This window comes from Leptopilina heterotoma, unplaced genomic scaffold (assembly GCF_015476425.1).
Source record: "Leptopilina heterotoma isolate Lh14 unplaced genomic scaffold, ASM1547642v1 Lhet_157, whole genome shotgun sequence".
Taxonomy (NCBI): Eukaryota; Metazoa; Arthropoda; class Insecta; order Hymenoptera; family Figitidae; genus Leptopilina; species Leptopilina heterotoma.
Genome location: NW_025110871.1, coordinates 1,078,985 through 1,101,757, shown reverse-complemented (window position 1 = coordinate 1,101,757; position 22,773 = coordinate 1,078,985). Strand labels below are relative to the sequence as shown.

The window sequence follows — 22,773 nt, the reverse complement described above, 5'->3', positions numbered from 1 at the left end:
AAGTCATTTATAGTAAAAAAAAACTTAATTTAATTAGTAAAAGTCATTTGCAGTAAAAGAAACACAATTTAAGTAGTAAAAGTCATTTAAAGTCAGACAAAAATTGTATTTAAGTAATAAAAATCACTTATAGAAAAAAAAACTTAATTTAATTAGTAAAAGTCATTTGTAGTAAAAGAAACACACTTTAAGTAGTAAAAGTCATTTAAAGTCAGACAAAAATTGTATTTAAGTAATAAAAGTCATTTATAGTAAAAAAAACTTAATTTAATTAGTAAAAGTCATTTATAGTAAAAAAACGTAGTTTAAGTAGTAATAGTCATTTAAAGTCAGACAAAAACTGTATTTAAATAATAAAAGTCACTTATAGTAAAAAAAAACTTAATTTAATTAGTAAAAGTCATTTATAGTAAAAGAAACGTAATTTAAGTAGTAAAAGTCATTTAAAGTCAGACAAAAATTGTATTTAAGTAATAAAAGTCATTTATATTAAAAAAAAACTTAATTCAATTAGTAAAAGTCATTTATAGTAAAAAAACGTAGTTTAAGTAGTAATAGTCATTTAAAGTCAGACAAAAACTGTATTTAAATAATAAAAGTCACTTATAGTAAAAAAAAACTTAATTTAATTAGTAAAAGTCATTTATAGTAAAAGAAACGTAATTTAAGTAGTAAAAATCATTTAAAGTCAAACAAAAATTGTATTTAAATAATAAAAGTCACTTATAGTAAAAAAAAACTTAATTTAATTAGTAAAAGTCATTTGCAGTAAAAGAAACACAATTTAAGTAGTAAAAGTCATTTAAAGTCAGACAAAAATTGTATTTAAGTAATAAAAATCACTTATAGAAAAAAAAACTTAATTTAATTAGTAAAAGTCATTTGTAGTAAAAGAAACACACTTTAAGTAGTAAAAGTCATTTAAAGTCAGACAAAAATTGTATTTAAGTAATAAAAGTCATTTATAGTAAAAAAAACTTAATTTAATTAGTAAAAGTCATTTATAGTAAAAAAACGTAGTTTAAGTAGTAATAGTCATTTAAAGTCAGACAAAAACTGTATTTAAATAATAAAAGTCACTTATAGTAAAAAAAACTTAATTTAATTAGTAAAAGTCATTTATAGTAAAAAAACGTAGTTTAAGTAGTAATAGTCATTTAAAGTCAGACAAAAATTGTATTTAATTAGATACAAGTAGTATAACTTGTCTTTGGCCAGACAAAATTTATTTAGATTTTTCACAATTTTACCACAAGTGGAAAAAGAACTTTTTAGTCAGACAACTGCTAAACATTTTGCTAAAAGAAATTTGCACCATTTATAAATTTAAGAATGAAGCAATTTTTTTTTTAATTTTTAAGTTTTTAATATTAGTATTAGTAGAGACTGTTCCTTTGTGGTCAGCCGAATTTAATGTTAAAAGTTTGTTTAATTTTCGTTAATAATAACAACTGAAAAAAGTAATTTTTAATTAAAGTCGAAAAATGTCTTTTACTTTAACAATTTTATTAATTCACAGTAGAAACAGTATTTCACAGTCAGACGGAAACTTACAATTTTATTTGTGGAAGAAAACGAAGCTTTTTTCCTAGCAGTTTTTCAAGTTCTTTTTTTTTTTACTTTTACTCTCTTTACACAGTTTTCAATAACAAATTAAGTAGAAAAGACAATTTCAAGTCAGACAGAACTGAAAAGATTTTTCTCATTTCCAAAATTAGGAAAAATTAAAAAAAAAAATTTTTTTGTAGTAATTTTTTTTTTATTAATGAGTGGCAGTAGTGAATATAATTTTTAATTTTGCCATATCTGTAAGAATTAAAAAAAAATTCTAAACCTTTTAAAAAAACTAATTTTTGTCTAAACTGAATAAGTAGTTAAAGTAATTATTAAGTCAGACAAAATTGTATTGAATTTTTTTCTTATTTTAAAGTAAGTAGTGAAAATAAATGTTAATCTTTAAATTTAGTTAGTAAATAAATATTCATAAATAATGTTATAATAAAAATTATAATAATAATAAAATAAAAACTAATTTTAATTAGTCACAGAATATTACTCAACTTTTAATTTTATTTGTCAGATTGAAAATGAATTTAAAATAACAGTAAAAATTCGATTTCGTTTTTGCAAAACTTTGAGATGGTGAAGGAGGCAATAAAAATACTTTTAATAAGGAAAAAATTTGTTTAACCCGTTTCGCATTATTATTTAATTTTCGACCAAAATATTCCTTTTAACGTTAGGGTGGAGCCCTCATTAGTGATGTCTCGCAAATTTTTTCGTCTTTCTTTTTTCTTTTTTTTTAAAGAAAAAAGACTGCGGTATGGTGTAAGTGGTCCTCAGACGACTGCTGCATTTAATTCTAGAATTTTTTCTTCATTTTTCTTTTCTTTTTTTTTATTAAATAAAGCCAAAAATTTCATGCAGTTTCCTAACGACCTGACGAATTTTTCTTTAGGGAGTTTTTTATTATTTTATTTTATTTCAAGTTTCAAAACCCCAAAGCATGAAAGAAAATGTAAAACAAAAAATTTGATAGAGAAATATTTTTAAAAAAACTTGTTAACTCTTTAAGGACCCGGAGGCTATGCCTGGGGGTGAAATATGGTAAATGAAATTTTGTTAAATGAAGAAGGAAAAAAAGAATTATATACCCACCTATAAATATATAGTTTATTTTGGAAAAAAAATAGTTACGAAAATAGATTACAGAAAAATAGAAAATGTAAAATATTAAAAATGGTGGAAGGAAACAATTTTTTGTTTGACTCAAAACTTTTACTGTCAGTTTCAGTAGAACAAGTTTATGTTTAGTCAGACCTTCAAATTAAAAAAAATAGATTAGTTTCAATATAAACTTTCTGTTAAACATTAAATTTAAATTTTGTTTAATATATTTGAATAGTAAAAGTAAATTTTAATAAGAAAAAAATTAAAAATCAATTCTAGAATTAGGAGTCAAACTAAATGTTTCTTCTGACAAAAAACGAAACAAATTTTTTTTTTAATTTTCTCGTTAGTAATATAAAAATAAGTAGAAAAAATCTGTTCTAGGCAGACAAAATATATTTATTCTTTTTAACTTAAATATATTAGTTTAAATTTCGTTTTTTAGTTTTGGTCCACAAAGTGGAAGTAAATTTAACTGAGACAGAAATGACTGAATGTTTCAATAAGTATAGTAAGAAACAAATTTTGTCGGTCAAAGAGTGTAAGAGAATTATATTATAATTTTTTTCACAGTCTTTAAAGTTCAATTGAAGTCAAACGTTAAAACTTTCTACTGAGAAAATTTGTTAGAGTAGAAGAAAAATTTTCCTTCGTCAGATATTTACAAAACTTTAAGTTTTATATAAGTAGTATAAGTTTACGAAAAGTCAGACATTTTAAATTCTGTAAAAAAAATTTTATATAGAATTATACTAATTTATATGTATATATAAAATTATGTAGAATTTTTATCAAAAAGTTCATATTTGGCTTTTTATTTCTTTATTTTAGTAGTAAAAGTAGTTTTTAGTCAGACAAAAAAGACAAAAAAATTTATTTTCATTATTTAATTTTCTTTCACTCTTTCAAATCAAGATATTCACAATTTTTCTTTTATTCCCTTTTTTTCTAACTTAACTACAATTTTTTAAAACATAAAGTAAATTTTTTTTTCCTGTTTCTAAATTCGTTTCCTAAATCTTCTTTCTCTCATTTCTTCTTCCTTTTTAAATTTTTTATATTAATTTTTTTTGTTTTCATGTTTTTTTTCAAATTAATTCCTTTCGATTCAGTAGTAAAACTAGTTTTTAGTCAGACAAGAAAAGAAAAAAGAAACATTTGTTTCGATCAATAAATTTTCTTCCACTCTTCCAAAATAAAAAATTGAGATAAAAATGTTTTTTTCAAATTGACTTCTTCGAATCAGTAGTAATACCAGTTTTTAGTCAGACAAAAAGAGGCAAAAAACATTTGATTTCATTAATAAATTTTCTTCCACTTTTCCACATCAAGACATTGAAAATTTTTCTATTATTCCCTTTTTCCTAACAAAGCTAAAACTTTTTTCTTCTCTTTCTTGTTTTTCTTCGCAGTAGTTAAAGAATTCGTTAGTCAGACAAAATTTAAAAAATTTTGTTTTTTAAATCTTTCTTCTCTCATTTCCTAGTCTTTTAAAGTTCTTTAAATTAATTTCTTTTGTTCTCATGCTTTTTTGAAATTAATTCCTTTCTTTCAGTAGTAAAATTAGTTGTTAGTCAGACAAAAAGACACAAAACATTTATTTACATTAATAAGTTCCCTTTCATTCATAAAAAACAAGAGCTTGAAAGAAAAATTGTTTTATTCTCTTTTCTTTAACTAAATTATAACTTTGTTCTTCTGTTTCTTCTTTTTCTTCGCAGCAGTTAAAGAATTTTTTAGTCAGACAAATTCGTTCTTTAAATCTTCTTTCTCTCATTTCTTAGTTCTTTAAAAATTTTTGAAATTAATTTTTTGTCCTAATTTTTTTTTAATTCAATGCCTTCGATTCAGTAGTAAAGCTTGTTTTTAGTCAGACAAAAAAAAGACAAAATACATTGTTTTCATTAATTAATTTTTTTTTCATAAATTTTGGAGCTTTTTCCGATATTCGGAAATTTTTTAGAATTTATTTTCGATTAAAAAAAATTAGTGTCTTAAAAAACGACGCTAGTCACTCAAGTCGAAAAATTCCATGGAACTTGTCTGTGGAATTTTCGTGAAGATTCCATTTAAATTTTGCGAGTTTTTTATTTTAAAAATATTTTAACATTTTCAGGGTTGTCATAGGTCAGGGACAAAAAGTCAGGGATTTTTATTAAAATAGTAAAAAAAATTGAATATTGAAGAAGTTACAAATAATTGCAGAAATTCAATTTATTTTCAAAAGTAATAAAATTCTTCGCAGATATTCAATTATGTTCAAAATTGTTGAAAAATGCCACGTAAAAATTTCAATTATCTTTAAAAATAATAATATTCTCTTCCAAAGTTCAAATATTTATTTATTTTCAAAAATTTTAATAAAATTCTTGGACAAACTTTTAATTATTTTAAAAAATTTTCATTAATTCAATCATTTTCAATATCTACTATTTTATAATAAAATTTTTTAAAAGATTTGAATTATTTAACAAAAATGTTGATAAAATTGAAAGCAAAGAGCAAACATTAAATTATTTTCGTAAATAATAACATTTTTTACTGAGATTCCATTATTTTCATGAATAATAATAATAAAACTCATCATTAAATTTCATTTATTTTTAATACAATTATTTTAATCGAATTTTTTTAAACATGCAATTATTCTTGAAAATTTTATTAAAATTCGTCGAAAAAATTCAAATATTTAAAAATTTGTTTATAAAATTCTTTATGAGGATTCAATTTTGAAAAACATTCATTTATTCATATTTATTTGCATTTTATTTGTATTTAAATAATTGATTTCTCGTAGGATTTTTTCTAATAATAATTGATTTAAAAATGAATTTCAGTTAAAATTTTACATAATAATTAAATATTAGAAGCATTATAGCATGAATTTTAAAAAATAATTGATTTTTGAATATTTTTCAAAATAATTACATTTTTCGAAGAATTTATTTAAATAATTGAAATTCTGTAAAGAATTGTATTATTTATAAAAATCATTGAATTCTTGCAACGCGTTTTATTAAATTTTTTTTTTAAATTGAATTCATTTAAGAAATTTTATTAAAATAGTAGATTTTGAAAATATTTGAATTTCAGCGAAGAATTTCATTATTTGTAAAATTGTAATTGAATTCTTGCAAAAAATTTTTGATGAAATAATTACATTTTTTTAAGGAATATATTTAAAATTGTATTAAAAATAATTGAAATTCTATGAAAAATTTTATTATTTATGAAAATAATTGAATTCTTAGAACGAATTTTATTACAATTTTTTAAATAATTGAGTTCATGTGAAAAATTTTATTACTTGTAAAAATAATTAAATTCTTTGGAAGGATTTTATTAGAGATTTTGTAAATAATTTAATTTTTTTTTTTTTTTGAAATTTAAATTTATACGAAACATGAAGATTTCAGTAACTCCGAGTCTTCGAATCGGAGTGATCGATATCTTCATGTTTTATAATATATTCTTACAAGTTTTTGATTTTCATAACGGTTTGAATTTGAAATTTTTTGAAAATCTTAATTTCCATGGAATAATAATAATGATTATAAATATTTATTTAAAAAAGAATTTATATTCGTGTTTTGAAATAATTTTAGAATTAAAAAAATTCGTTATTAAATGTAATAGAATAGTTTTTTGAGTGATTCATTTTTAGAGTGAATCAGAAGATTCTTTAGTGTCAGGAAAAAAGTTAAAATCAGTCAGGAGAAAGTTTGTCAATCAGGGAAAAGTCAAGGAACTTCTGTGAGTTTTTTTATTTTAATATTTTAACATTTGTTTTATAATTAGAATCTAATAATAAATTTCCTTGCAATTTTTTTCCAAAATCCGTATTTTGTTCAAGTTTTGCAAATAAATGGAAAAAAAGCTTTATTATCGCAGACTCAAATCATAATAGAAATGTAAAAATAATAATAAAGTTGCAGAATTTTATTCCAAGCTTCTTTTCTCAATTTTCTTTTAAGTACCTCCTTTTAATTCCATATACAAAAATCAAAATTCTTCTATACCAAAAAAAAATTTTTTTTTTAAAGTTCCCTTTTTTTTCCTCAACACAACAAACCATCTAATCAAGTTCTTTATCCACACTAGTTTCCTAAATTCTTTTTTCTCTCTCCTTTTCCTTGTTTTTTTGTATTCAACATTTTTTTTTTTTTTCAACAAAAGGCCATGCATGCCATGAGCGAGAAGCGTGAAATACTCTAGACTCAAACTCAGAGAGATAGAAAAGCAAAAGAGAGTATAGGTAGTACCAAAGGTGGGGAGACTTCAGGACTTCAAAACATAAGGGGGCGAGGTGAGGGGGGGGGGGGGGAGCGAGAACAACTCGGATCGGAAACAGTACATTCCCTGTACCCGGAAATCTGCGAGATAGTTTTGCCATATGTATCTCTATATATACACACATTAAAAAAAAAAAAAAAAAACCCTCCCCCCCAAAATACTATTTTTTTCTCAATCCCCCTCCCCAAGTATATAAGGGTTGGTTCAGTAAAACAGGGAGAATTCAGAAAAAAAAAAAATTTTTCCTACCAGAGGAAAGAGGTGTCCGCGTGAAAGCCTTTTTTTCGGTATGTGGATGGTATGGGGAAGGGGGAGAAAGGGGTGAGTGGGGGGTTGGGGGGGGGGGTAGAGATGCATTACGACCGGGACGGGGCATATACAGTGTGGCTAGCTCCAGAGAAGTATAGGAGGACCTTAGGAGAGAGAGAAAGAGAGAAAGAGAAAAAGGGGTTTGGTGCATGTAGATATAAAGGTAGAGAAGGAAGGGGGACGGGGGGGCAATATCCCCAGTAAAAATCGATCCTCCCCACTACTCTTTTCCCTACTTTTTCACCCCAACCCCCCCCTAGAGAGAGAGCTTCGTAGCCATGAGTGCAGAAGAGGAAATGGGGGGAGGGGGTAAGTGGGTGGGTGACTGCATCTAACCCCCGTCCCCCCCTCCTCTGACAGCACGAGAAAAGAGATGGTTGGGGAGAAGGGTGGAGAGAGAAAAGGTGGTGGAGAATTTTAAAGGGGGTGGTGGTGGTGGTGGTTCGGCTTGCAGGGTTTTTGTAGTGGCGGCTACCTGCGTGATTCTCCGTTCGTTTGAGGGAAGGGAGGGGGGGGGGTTTGGAAAAAAAGTGTGTGTGTGGGTGACTTTGGTAGAAGGAGATTTGGGGGGTGGGGTGGTTGGACGGTTTTTCGCGTGTGCATTGGAGGGCGACTGCGATGGAGGTGGTTGTGTGTATGGCAACGTTGCTGCTTCTGCTTCTGCTTTTGCCTCCCTCGTCGCAACGCTTTTCTCTCTGTCGTCCGCGCTTTTGCAACGATGAAAAATTACCCAGAAGCAGCCGGAGTGGTTTTTTCTTCGGGCCCGACGTCGTCTAGCATGGAGTTTAGTTTCGCGAGCCTGACAGACAGGCTGCAGCGGAGCCCTGATATATCGACCAGGCCACCTAAAACCCCAACCAACCCCCTACGCAGACCATATATATATATATATATTATATAGATATATATATATAAATCTTTTTCTATTTTACTTTATTTTTAAATATAATAAAAAAAAAAAACATAAATTTACTGGTCTTGAATGTATTTTGTATATATTGTACTTTTTTGATTTTATTACTCGTTAGTCTTAATCTTAATTCAAAATATGAAAGTTTTTTAATTCTTTTTTTAATAAGAAACAAGGGAATTTCCGAAAGAGGAAAAAAGAAATTTTTTTTTGTAGATAGGAAAATAAAACTCAAAATAAAACATTGAGATTCAATTTGACTCAGAGTGATAGTTAATTTCAAAGCTTTATTTTTATTTATATTATTTTATACTTTTACTTGGAAATTTTTTTTTTTTTGAGATTTGAGAAAATTGGGAATTTTGGAAAAAGAAAAAAAAATTTTTTTTTGTAAGATGGGAAAATAAAACTTTGAGATTAAATTTGACTCGGAGTGATAGTTCATCTCAGAAGTCCATTAATATCTCATTTTTAATATTTTATTCATATTTTGAAAGTTATTTTTGGTAGATTTAAGCAAAAAGAGAAAAAAAAAGAATTCTTTTTTTAGTTATACAAAAAAGGAACAAAAGAAAAATTTTCAATTTCATGATTTGGAAGAGTAGGAGAAATGTTATTAATGAAAACAAATGTTTTTTTGGTCTTTTCTCTTGTCTGACTAAAAACAAATGTTTTACTACTGAATCGAAAAGAATTGATTTGAGGAAAAAACAAGTGCAAAAATTAATTTAAAAAATTTAAAAAGACTAAGGAGAAAAGGAATATTTTAAAAAACGAAGTTTTCAAATTTATTTTTGTCTGACTGTAGATTTTTTTAACTAGATTCCCCTACTGGGAAGATAAAGAAGAGACGGAAGAAGGAGAAAAATTATTAATGAAATCAAATGTTTTTTGACTATTTTTGTCTGACTAAAAACTAGTATTTCTACTGAATCGAAGGAGTCAATTTGAAAAAACATTTTTATCTGAATTTTTTATTTTGGAAGAGTGGAAGAAAAAATTTATTATTAGTAGTAACAAATGTTTCTTGTCTCTTTCCTTGTCTGACTAAAAACTAATTTTACTACTGAAAGAAAGAAATTAATCTCAAAAAAACATTTTTCTTTCAATTTAAGGAAAAAATGAAATTTGGAAAGGGGAAAAAAGAATTATTTTGTAAGATAGAAAAAAAACTCGAAATAAAACTATGAGATTAAATTTGACTCGAAGTGATAGTTAATCTCAGAGTTCTATTAATATTTAATTATTAAAATTTTATTAATATTTTGAAAGTTTTTTTTGTAGATTTAAGAAAAAAGGTAATCTTGGAAAGAAGAAACAAAAGAATTGTTTTGTAAGCTTTTTTAGTTAGAAAAAATGAAGTAAAAGAAAAATTCTCAAGGGCATGATTTGGAAATGTGGAAGAAAATTTATTAATGAAAATAAATTATTCTTGCCTTTTTTCTTGTCTGATTAAAAATTAGTTTTACTACTAAATCGAAAATGATTGATTTGAAAAAAAACATGAAAAAAGAAATAATTTAAAAAACTTCTATAAAGACTAGGAAATGAAAAAAGGAAGATTTAAAAAAAAGAATTTTTAAAATTTATTTTTGTCTGACCAAAGGTTTCTTTAACTACTGCGAAGAATTTAAAGAAAAACTTGTTAAAAAATTTTCGTTTAGTTAGAAGAAAGAGAGTAAAATTTTTCTTTAATTTCTTTTTATGGAAGAGTAGAAGAAAATTCAATTCTAAAAACTAATGTTTTTTGTCTTTTTTCTTGTCGGACTAAAAACTGGTTTTACTACTGAATTCGAAGGAATAAATTTGAAAAAAACATGAGTGAAAAAAAAATTTAATTTCAAAATTCTGAGAAATGAGAGAGAGAGAGAGAGAGAAGATTAAAAAAAGAATTTTTAAAAATTTATTTTTGTCTTACATAATATTTCTTCAACTACTGCAAAGAATAAGAAGAAACAGAAGAGAAAAATTAGTTCAGTTAACAAAAAAGGAAAAAACATTTTTCTATCAATTTCTTAATTTGTAAAAGTGGATGAAAATTTATTAATAGAAACAAATGTTTCCTTTCTCTTTCCACGTCTGACTAAAAACTAATTTTACTACTGAAATAAAGGAAATTAATTTCAAAAAAACATGAAAACAAAAGAAATTAATTTAAAAAACTTCAAAAGACTTGGAAATGAGAAAAGAAGAATATTTAAAAAACAAATTTTTGAAATTTATTTTGTCTGACTAAAGAATTCTTTACCTAATGCGAAGAAATACAAGAAATGGAAGAAAAAGATTTTATTGCATTTTTTAAAAAGTTTTAGTTTATTTAGAAAAAAGTGATCAAAAATAAAATTTTCAATGTCATGATTTGGAAGGATTAAAGAAAATTTATTAATGGAAACAAAGGTTCCTTGTTTCTTTGTCTGACTAAAAACTATTTTTACTACTGAAACGAAGGAATTAATTTAAAAAAACATGCGAACAAAAAAATAAATTTCAAAAATTTTAAATGATTACTCTAAAAGGAAAATTTAAAAAACAATTTTTTAATATTTATTTTGTCTGACTAAAGAATTCTTTAACTACTGCGAAGAAAAACAGGAAACAGAAGAAAAAAATTATAGCTTAGTTAGAAAAAAGGAAATCATAGAAAAATTTTATTAATGAAAACAAATCTTTTTTGTCCTTTTTTCTTGTCTGACTAAAAACAAGCTTTACTACTGAATCGAAGGCATTAAAATGAAAAAAGAAATGAAGACAAAAAATTAATTCCAAAACGACTAAGAAATGAAAGAAAGAAGATTTAAAAAACGAATTTGTTAACGAATTTGTCTGACTGAAGAATTCTTTAACTACTGGGAAGGAAAAGAAGAAACAGAAGAAAAAAGTTTTAGTTTAGTTAGGAAAAAGGGAGTAATACAACATTTTTTTCAATTAATTGTATTTTATGAGTGAAAGAAAACTTATTAATGTCGAAACAAATGTTTTTTGCCCTTTTTGTCTGACTAAAAACTGGTTTTACTACTGAATCGAAGGAATTAATTTGAAAAAAAATATGGGAACAAAAAAATTAATTTCAAAAATTTTAAATGATTATGAAGTGAGAGAAGAAAGATTTAAAAAACAAATTTATGAAATTTATTTTGTCTGACTAAAGAATTCTTAAACTACTGCGAAGAAAAAGAAGAAACAGGAGATAAAAAATTTAGTTTAGTTAGCAAAAAGGGAAAAACCATTTTTTTTACAATTTCCTATTTTGCAAGAGTGGACGAAAATTTAATAATGGAAAAAAATGTTTCTTGTTTCTTTTCTTGTCTGACTAAAAACTACTTTTACTACTCAATTTAAAGCAGGGAATAATTTGAAAAAAACAATCAGTGCAAAAAATGAATTTCAAAAATTTCAAAAGGACTAAGAAATTAGAGAAGGAAGATTTAGAAATCGAATTTGCTAACGATTTTGTCTGTCTGAAAAATTCTTTAACTACTGCGAAGAAAAAGAAGAAACAGAAGAGAAAAGTTTTAGTTTAGTTAGGAAAATAAGAGAATGATGGAAAATTATATTTGAATTTCTTATTTTTTATGAGTGAAAGAAAATTCATTAATGAAAACAAATTTCTTTTGTCTTTTTTTGACTGACTAAAAACTAGAGTTTCTACTGAAACAAAGGAATTAATTTAAAAAAACATGCGAACAAAAAAATAAATTTCAAAAATTTTAAATGATTAAGAAATTAGAGAAAGAAAATTTAAAAAACAAATTTTTAAAATTTATTTTGTCTGACTAAAGAATTTTTTAACTACTGCGATGAATAACAAAAAAGGAAGAAAAAGGTTTTTCTGAATTTTTTAAAAAGTTTCAGTTTAGTTAGAAAAAAGTGATCAAAAATAAAATGTTCAATGTCATGATTTGAAAGGAATGATGAAAATTTATTAATAAGAAAACAAAGGTTTCTTGTTTTTTTTTTTTTTTTTTGGTCTGACAAAAAACTAGTTTTACTACTGAAACGAAGAAAGGGCTGAAGAAAATTTATGAATGGAAACATTTTTCTTGTTTTTTCTTGTCTGACTAAAAACGAGTTTTACTACTGAAACGAAGGAATTCGAGAAGGAAGATTTAAAAAAGAAATTTTTGAAATTCATTTTGTCTGACTAAAGAATTCTTTAACTACTGCAAAGAAACACAGGAAACAGAAGAAAATTTTTTAGTTTAGTTAGCAAATAGTCTGACTAAAAACTGGTATTACTACTGAATCGATGGAGTCAATTTGAAAAATCATTTTTCTTTCAATTTCTTATCTTGTAAGAGTGAAAGAAAATTTATTAATCGAAACAAATGTTATTTCTTGTTTTTTTTCTTGTCTGACTAAAAACTACTTTTACTACTGAATTTCTGATTGATTTGAAAAGAAAACATGAGTGCAAACATTAATTTAAAACATTTCAAAAGACTAAGAAATGAGAGAAAGTAGATTTAAAAAACAATGTTTTAAATTTTATTTTTGTCTAACTAAAGAATTCTTTTACTACTGCGAAGAAAGAGAAGAAAAAGTTTAGTTAGAAGAATTAAAAAAACCATTATTCTTTTAATTTTTTATTTAAGAAAATTTATTTTTGAAAACAATCGTTTCTAGTATTTTCTCTTGTCTGACTAAAAATTAGTTTTACAACTGAATCGAAAGGAATTAATTTGAACAAAACATGAAAACAGAAAAAATTAATTTCAAAAGACTAAGAATAATGAGAGAAAGAAGATTTTTAAAGAACAATTTACTAAATTTTATTTTTGTCTGACTAAAGAATTCTGTTACTACTGGGAAGAAAGCGAAGAAGAAGTTTAGTTAGAAATATGGGAAAAAACATTTTTCTTTCAATTTCTTATTTTTTTAAAAGAGTGTCAGAAAATTTATTAATGGAAACAATGGTTTCTACTATTTTCTCACTGAATCGAAAGAGATTAATTTGAAAGAAACATAAAAACAAAAAAAAATTAATTTAAAATACTTCAAGACTAAAAACTAGTTTTACTACTGAATCGAAGAAAATAATTTGAAAAAAAACATGAGAATAAACAAATTAATTTTCAAAATTTCAAAATTCTAAGAAATGAGCGAAGGGACATTTAAAAAACGAATTTTTCAAATATATTTTTGTCTGATGTAATATTTTCTTTAACTGCTGGAAAGAAAAAGAAAAAAACTAAAGAAAAAAATGTTTGCTGTATTTTTAAAAAAAAAATGTTTAATTTAGTTAGAAAAGAGGGAATTTTTAAGTCGAAGAAGGAAGGGAAAAAAGAAGAGAGACGAAAAAGAAGGACTATGTGTTAAAATAGAGGCGGATCTCGTTGTGTTGGACAAGATTGCCTCTAGTTTGCAACTTTGAAAGATGGTCTGTCTGACTTCACGGGATAATTAGATTCTTTACGAGTTTAGAATATTATTCTTCTAATATGCAAATTAGTTTAATTTTCCTTCAAAATGACTAATTTCCAACGTCATTAAGAATTTCTTTTAGTGAATTTATATTTATTGAATCTTTTCGGACAGTTTTTCGAAACTTAAAAATTTGTTTTTCTGTTTCTTTTTCTTTTACTTTTACTTTTACTTTTACTTTTACTTTTTCTTTTTCTTTTTCTTTTTCTTTTTCTTTTTCTTTTTCTTTTTCTTTTTCTTTTTCTTTTTCTTTTTCTTTTTCTTTTTCTTTTTCTTTTTCTTTTTCTTTTTCTTTTTCTTTTTCTTTTTCTTTTTCTTTTTCTTTTTCTTTTTCTTTTTCTTTTTCTTTTTCTTTTTCTTTTTCTTTTTCTTTTTCTTTTTCTTTTTCTTTTTCTTTTTCTTTTTCTTTTTCTTTTTCTTTTTCTTTTTCTTTTTCTTTTTCTTTTTCATAAATACAAAACGATTACGTGAAATTGTTTGAAAAAAGAACCAATTAAAAAAATTAAATTTTCACAAATAAAGATAAAGAATATTTCAAAAAGAAAGGAGAAATGATTATTAAAAAAATATATATATTCCAATATATTTTCTTTTACGTAAATTGGAAAACTGAGTATTGTTAATAACAATTATTAAAGAAACTAAATTTTTTTCGAGAATTGAAATTTTACCGACTGATAATTTCAGACAAAAGACCTGAAAATATAATAAATATTAAGTTTGTTTATGTAATTAAGTAAGTAATTAATTAATTAATTAATTAGTACGTACTACTTATAATAATTAAAAAATAAAAGAGGCTTTTAATTTCAGAAAAATTGTTTTTATTCTAAATACATATTTACATATCTGTTAAAACAAGTTTTTCATTGTCGATCGTTGAAGACTAAACTGCAAAAAATTAATTTACACTAATTTTTTTTTTTAACTTTTTTTTATTCTTCTTTTGAAAATATTCAGAGGCACGCACTAAGTGGAACCTGATCAGACTATATACCTAATATATATCATTATGAGAAATTTTGTTTGAATCATTAGAAGATTCATGTAAGCGTGATAATTTTTTTTTATACAATATTCGAGTAGTAAGAATAATGATAATGTTTTTTTTAAATTTTTTTTTTTTGCAGAATAATTATATTTCTATTAACATTACGAAGTTTTTGTATATAAATGATTACATTCTCAGTCATTGTAAAATTTTCTATATATATATATAAAGTGTAGCGCATGAAATTGATTACATCTGATATCTAAGTACAGTGTTTTATCAATTTTCTTCTACAAACAAAAAAATAATTAAATTAAATACCACTCGTCACAAAATAGTCAAATTTACTTTCAAAGAAAAAAATTTATTTTGACTCTTTTTTTTTTGTTTATTTATACGCGGGATAAAGTTTTAAAAATTTATATTACAATTACAATGGCAATTTAATTTTTAAAAAAAGTTTTTTTTAATTTCAAAAATATTTCTTTTTTTTAAGTTAAGCATTTTTTTAATTTCGAAAAACATTTTTTTTTATCTAAAAAACATTTTTTTTTAACTAAAAAACATTTTTTTTTAACTAAAAAACATTTTTTAAATTTCAAAAACATTTAAAAAATTTTTTAAATATTCCTTTTTTAATTAAGAAATAATTTTTAATCAACAAGGAAGCTTTTCAATTCGAAAAAGTTCAATTCAAAAAAGCTTTTCATACAGAAAAATCAGTTCTACTCAAAAGAAGCTTTTCTTACAGAAAAACATTTCTACATAATAAGAAGCTTTTCTTACAGAACAAAAATGTTTACTCAAAAAAGTTTTGGATTTTTAAAAAAGCATTTTTAATCTGACAAAACTTTTCAAAATTTTTTATCATTTAAAAAGCTTTTCTTTAAAAGTTTTTTTTTACTTAAAAAATCTTGTCTTGAATGAATTTTTTTACTTTATAAAACTCTTTTTAAAACGGTTTTCATAAAAATTTTTTCTCACTTAAAAAAAATTTTTTTTAAAAATCTATTCTTACCTTAGAAAAAAAGCTTTTCTTACACAATAAAGTTTTTTTTTATATTAAAAAAATTCGTCGATTACATAATAAATTTATTTAAAAATTCTTTTCCAACTCAATGAATCTGTTGCTTATTGAAAAATTTTTTATTAAGAAAAAAAAGAGATATTTATTTTCAACAACAAAAAAATCTTTCTTTCCAACCATAAAAGTAATTTAAATTTATGCAGAGCTCTTTTAATATAAAAAAAATTTTCAAAATTAAAAAAACGTTTTTAATATAACAAAATTTTCTAATTTCACAATATTTAAGATAGAAAAACTTTCTTTAGAAAACGAACAAATAAAACATTCCTATAAAGTATTTATTTGTCAGCAAAATATGATTGTTTGTAGTAAAATATTTTTTGTTTACAAAACTTTTTTTCTTTCTTTGACAGTATTTTTTTTTTGACTCCACACCAAATGCATTCAGGAATGTTTGGCATTAATTAAATTAAAATATATTCTCTAAAAAAAAAAGAATCCAAAAACTTTGGCAAAAATAGCGAAGACAAATATGAAATTTGCGAAAAAATAAATTTTAAAAAAACTTAGTATTTTTTTTTGGAAGATTTCTGCTATGAAATTGAAGCCTATTAGGATAAGTAAAGAACAATAATTTCAGTCTTCTACTAGTGAATTATTGTTGTTTCTTTTTTCTAAATTAAAGTGTCAGAAAAATATATTTTTCAATTTTCTTTGTTTTTTTTTCTTATTTTGATCTTGTAAATTAAGGATTCAATAATAGCAATTAAGATTTCTAATTTTAAGCAATAAGAGAGATTAGTTTTCATTTTAATAGAAAGACATTTTACTTATCAATCTACGTATTGATTTTTTTATTTCTTTTTGCTGTTCTTTATATAGAGACGATGGAATTTTTCACTTAGATTGATTTTAAACTCGTCAACGAGTTACTAGTTTTAAATACATTGTAATATTAAAGTTGGAAATAGTTTTTTTTTTTTTTTTTTTTTTGCTTTTTTCTTATTTTCTCAGTACTTATTATACGTACAATTTAGGGTGGCGAATAATTTATATATAAATGCCATTCATTTAAAAGTTACTTTGTAGTTTTTTCGATAAATTTCTTTATGTCTAGGAGTTCCTGTAAAAAAAGAAATTAATTAGAATGTTTAATCATTGTTAATAGTAGTTACAATAATATGAACTAATTATTATTAAAAAAAAATAATAAATTATAATAATTAATCACAATGGTAGTTAATTAAAATATTAATACCAATAATAATAATAATAATTAATTACAGTAACAATTAATTATAATAATTAATTATAATAATCGTTAATTAATTTTAATAATTTTTTATTAATTACGAACAATAATAATTGATTATAGTGCTAATTAATAATTATTAATTATAATAATAGTAAATAAAAATAGTTAAAAATTATTAACAATTATATTCTTTTTTAAATTGAAAAATAAATTTTTAAACTTATATGCAAAAATGGAATTCTTTTTTTAATAATTGTTATTTATTTCTTTTTAAAATTTTTTTGCGTTCAGAAAAATTACCTCATCAGAAGACGAATGCATTAAACCTCGATAGGTCTTGAACTCGGTATTTGTCATAAATTGCTTCATTGCAGTTGCTGTCAATTGTCCCCATTTGTAAGGAACAATTGGATCACAATCACCATGACATTGTAGTAAATGTGTTTCCTTATTTCCTATCGCTTCCTAAAAAAGAAGAAAATTTCAGTTAATTTTAAATTATTTTACAAAGTTTTAAACACCTAAAATTGCAGAAAAAAGAACATAATCTCAAAGTACAGGTCAAAATGAAGTCAAAATAACTTAAAAATTTGATTTTTTTTATGAATTTCTTTATTTATTCTTAAAGTCTCAAAAATTTGACTAAAATTTTAGGTCAAGTATTATTAGTAACTCTGAAATTTTTAATTAAAAAATTTAACTTCAAAGTTTCAATTTTAGGCATAAATTTTAGGTCAAAATAATTAATAATGTCAAAGTAACTTTAAAATTTGACCAATTTTTTCAATAATTTTTTTTTATTTCTAAAAGTCTCAAACTTTGGCTTAAATTTTCACAGGTCAAAAGGATAAAATAATTTTAAAATTTAGGTCATTAATAACAGGTCAACATTTAAACGTTATTTCACAGGTCAAGATGATAAAATAATTTTTAAATTCAGATCATTAATCACCAACGTTTAGGTCAACGTTTAAACTTTATTTCACAGGTCAATTAGGTCAAGAAGTAGTAATTTTTAAGTTTAAGTATTATTATAGGTCAAGAGGCGAACATTATGTCTTAAGTTATCAATCAACAATTACAAGTGAAAATATGAACAAAATATGAATTCTTAAAAATTAACATCAATAATCACTTATCATCAGTTGATTGTAATACTGTATTTCAGTTCAGGTCAACAATCATAGGTCAAGAATTGAATGTAAATTAAAAAATTTAGGTGAAAAAAAAAATAATATCTTACCGCTGGGAATTTTTGATGCAAAGGAAGCCAAGCGGACAAAGCAATAATTCCGGCTAATGGTTGTGGATAAGTGAGAGCACTAAATATTGCTAGAGCACCACCTTGACTAAAACCGCCAATAACTATTCTATTCGACGGTATACCAAGACCAATTTCCTTTGCTATCAATGAATGCACCATTCCGGCAGCTTTACGAATTCCCACTTCATCTTCAGGTCCAGTTGACTCCAATGATTTTAGGTCAAACCTTTTTTTGTTTGTTTTTAACAAAAATTATTTTTATTATTATTATTATTATATTATTATTATTATTATTATTGAGAAAAATTAATTCTAAAGAATTCTTAATTAAAAGTATGAAAAGTTCAAATTTTTAAAGATTTTAATTTGAAATTCATTTTTAAATCAATATTTATTTGAAAATTCTACGAGAATTCAATTATTTAATTATAAAAATAATTAGAATTTTAACAAGAATTTTAGTAAAATTTTTGAAAATAATTGAATTTCTCAGAGGAATTTTACTACTTTTGAAAATAATTGAATTTCTGCCACCATTTGTAATTACTTCAAAATTCAATTTGTTTTAATGTTCATAACTAAAATTCTTCTATAAATCCAATTATTTTTAATAATTAATTAAATTAAATATATATTTAAAAATTTAACTAATTTCAGAAGAATGTTAGTTGTCAAATTTTTTTTTAAATTTAAGTTTTTTAATATTTCTAATTAAATTCATTTCAAATTGAAATTTTACAAAATTTCAAATCAAAATCTTTTGAAGTTCATCTACTTATGAAAATTATAATTATAATTATAATTTCATCAAAATCGAATAGTTTAAAATTTCAATTAGTTAATTATTTTTAATTGAAGTAATTAAAAAAATTATTTTTAATTTAAAATAAAATTGGTGTTTATCTTCTATTACCAAGATGGCATCTGGAATCCAGCGTTCAATGTAACTGCCATCGTGGGCCTAAAGGAATGGTTAAATTGAAATTAGAATATTTTACAATTATTTCTTGATATTTTACTAAATTTTCCGTAATATTAATATATTTATTACATATAATAAGGGAACATAGTCTAGGTTGGACCACATTTTGAAGTTTCTTTATAACTTCTTTTTTAAATAAGGAAAATGAGTTCTATTATTGGAATTACTATCTACAAAAGAATTCAAATTCAAAAAAGAAAATCCAACCCTGACTGTATGTTTCCCTAATTCTAATTTTTATTTGTTTTTAAAACTTACGCCGTTGGACAAATAACTTTCATGTAGGAAGATCTTACAGCACCCATAGAACTAGCCCAGCCATGTCTGTAAATAAATTAATCTCAAATTCAGGTCAAAACATTTAGGTCAAAATTTTAATTTTTAGGTCAATTATGTAAAGGCAAACAATTTTATTTATTCAAAATACAATTTGAAAATCTAAAGAAAATCAATTTTTCAATTTGAAAATCTAAAGTGAAGTGGAAAAATGACCGTAACACATTTTAGGTCAATTTTAGGTTAAATTTCAATAAACTTTTAATATACTGAGGTTAAAATTCACTCCCCAAGTCACAACTTTTAAATTTTAGGTCTATCAATGACCAAGTGTTAACATTTACTCAAGAAACGTCAACCGTTAGAAAAGAAGTTTAACATATGTTTAATAATTTAAATCTAAATTAACATAGCAATTTAATTTTGAAATTTAAATTTTTGGACTTAAAATTTGGTCCAAATTTTGACTAAATTAACATTGTCATTTAGGTACAAATTAATCTACAAAGTAGCCTTAATATTCACCCTTAATAATCACAAATATTAAGAAAGAATTCTAACCTAATCTCGAAATTCACGTGGAGACCAACAATTAAGGTTCCAATTTAGGACAAAATTAACATTGTTATTTAGGTCAAAATACATTAACAAGAACCTTCTTCTTTCTTTAAATTTCTAACATTTGACTGTTAGAAATTTAAAGAAAGAAGAAAAAATAAAATGCGTACAAAAATTAACGTATTATTAAAAATTTTAATAAAAATTAACCTAATTTTAAAATTAGGTCTAAATTTTGAACAAATTAACATTGCGATTTAGGTCCAAATTAACCTAGAAAGTGGCTTCTACATTCACAAATATTAAAGGAGAATTCTAGCCTAATATCGTAATTTACGTGGAGACCAACAATTAAGGTTCCAATTTAGGTCAAAATTAACATTGTTATTTAGGTCAAAATGTATTAACAGAACATCAGCGGTATGAAATTTATAGAAAGAAGGATAAATAGAGAATGAGAAAAGATTAACGTATTTTTAAAAGTTTACAGTTGAACCTAATCTGAAAATTAGGTTTAAATTTTGACCAACTTAACGTTACTGTTTCGGTCAAAATTAACCTACAAACTCTAAATTAAACTCTAACTCTATAAACCCTAAACTAATTTCGAAATTCAAGTATAAGTGAAATCAATAATTTAGGATCAAATTTAGGTCACAATAAACATTGTTATTTAGGTCAAAATCTACTAACAGAACATCGGCGGTTAGAAATTTATAGAGAGAACGTGAAAAGTTTAACGTATTTTCAAAAATTTAAACCTCAATTTACAGTTTAATTAATTTAAACCTAATCTGAAAATTAGGTTTAAATTTTGACCAACTTAACATTGCTATTGAGGTCCAAATTAATGTACAAAGTGGCTTTTATAAACTCTAAATTAAACTCTAACTCCATGAACTCTAAGTTAATTTCGAAATCAGCTGTTTAAAATTTATAGAAAGAAGCAAAAAGAGAGAACGTGAAAAGTTTAACGTATTTTTAAAAATTTACAGTTTAACCTAATCTGAAAATTAGGTCTAACTTTTGACCAACTTAACATTGCTGTATTTAGGTCAAAATTAATCTACAAAGTGGCTTTTATAAACTCTAACTCTATAAACCCTAAGCTAATTTTGAAATTTACATATATGTGAAATCAACAATTTAAGTTCAAATTTAGGTCAAAATTAACATTGTTTTTAGGTCAAAATCTACTAACAGAACATCAGCTGTTTAAAATTTATAGAAAGAAGAATAAAGAGAGAACGTGAAAAGTTTAACGTATTTTTAAAAACCTAAACTAAAATTTACAATTCAACCTAATCTGAAAATTAGGTCTAAATTTTGACCAACTTAACATGACAATTTAGATCATTAATTTAAAATCTTAAATAATTTAATTAATCTTAATTAATATTAATTAATCCTAATTAATCTTAATTAATTTACAACCTTAAAAATGATTTAAAAAATCCTCATTTAGTGTAATAAAGTTTCAAAATTTACTCGTTCAGGTGGAAAATTTTTTTTTTCAAAATTTCTAAAAGAAATGTTTCTATATTCATTTTTTAAATTTATTTTCATTTAAATGTTTTGTCTCAAAAAAAAAAAAATTTTTAACATTCGATTTACTGAATGGGGGAAAATTAAAAATTTAAATACTCACCCAGTGTCACCCAATCCATGCAAGAATATTAACTGAAAAAAGAAAATTATCATTGATAATAAATTAAAAATTATTTCTGTATTCATTGTACTTAGAATTTTGATTAATTAGAAGAATTATCATTTATGATAATACATTGTCCATTTCCTCTATTAAAATTGAATAAGATTAATGCAAATATTAATGTGAGAAAAATGCATATTTTTACTTATATTTACCAAGGAAAATGTACACTGAGAAAACATTTTAATTAAATGAAATACAAAAATAATTTTCAATAATTTTAATTTAAATTAGTTTTTTAAACTCAATTCTCAAAATATAGAAAATATCTATTGCTTTTATGCAAAAAAATTATTTATTTAAATATATTTGATTCAAAATTTAAAAGTTGATTATAAATAATTAAAAATCAACTGTAAATTATGTTTGAATTAAATATATTATTTCTTTAAATGAACCAAAAAATATGTTTCAATATTAATAGTTTATATTTATTATGAATATATTTTATTCACATATAAGAAAAATTAGTTATTTTTGAAAATAATTTTTCTTCTTAAAAGTGCCTAAAATTTTATATAGCAAAAACTTTTTTTTTTAGTAAAAAATTTTCTTTCATAGGTACAAGAAATTTTTTTTATTCTCAATTCTTAATTTTACATATTTGACTTAATTGGATATATATATATGTATATATATATATATATATATATATACGATTGCTCTACATATGTATATATACATAGACCTTTATAACTTTCCGGAAGAATCAATTACGTAAGGCACATATATATTAATCAACTTAAGTTCGATTTTACTTGACGTTTCTAGTAATAATAGATGAATATAAAAAAAATTTTTTTTTGAAAAAAATGAATGTAAATCAATGTTTCTTGGAATATATATTTTTTTCTAGAAACTTACTGTTGCAGTGTGCTTTGCTGTAGCTTCAATTACCACTGGTGTTGTCATTCTTTTTAATTTTTTTTTTCTTTGCAAATTATTTTCAATGTCAAATCGATGAGAAAAAAAAGTTGCCGATGAAAATTTGTTTTTTTTTCTTTCAAACACCAAAGGAAAAGTAAAGGAACAATTTTTTTTTCACAGTGAAACACACGACGACAGAATAAATGCTGATATACAAGTTTACTATAGAAGAAGAGATG

General features: G+C 23.5%; 1 protein-coding gene across 1 annotated transcript; it reads right to left on the bottom strand.

Annotated features, from left to right (window-relative positions):
* Window positions 1-16,454: 16,454 nt before the first annotated feature.
* LOC122498675 (acyl-protein thioesterase 1-like) lies at window positions 16,455-22,773 on the bottom strand. The gene is made up of 7 exons (XM_043606525.1): window positions 22,532-22,773; window positions 21,605-21,636; window positions 19,381-19,446; window positions 19,054-19,101; window positions 18,120-18,366; window positions 17,177-17,341; window positions 16,455-16,744 (listed from the first exon to the last, which is right to left on the bottom strand). The coding sequence occupies exons 1-7, from the start codon at window positions 22,577-22,579 to the stop codon at window positions 16,700-16,702; spliced, it is 651 nt and encodes a 216-aa protein (XP_043462460.1). The 5' UTR covers window positions 22,580-22,773; the 3' UTR covers window positions 16,455-16,699.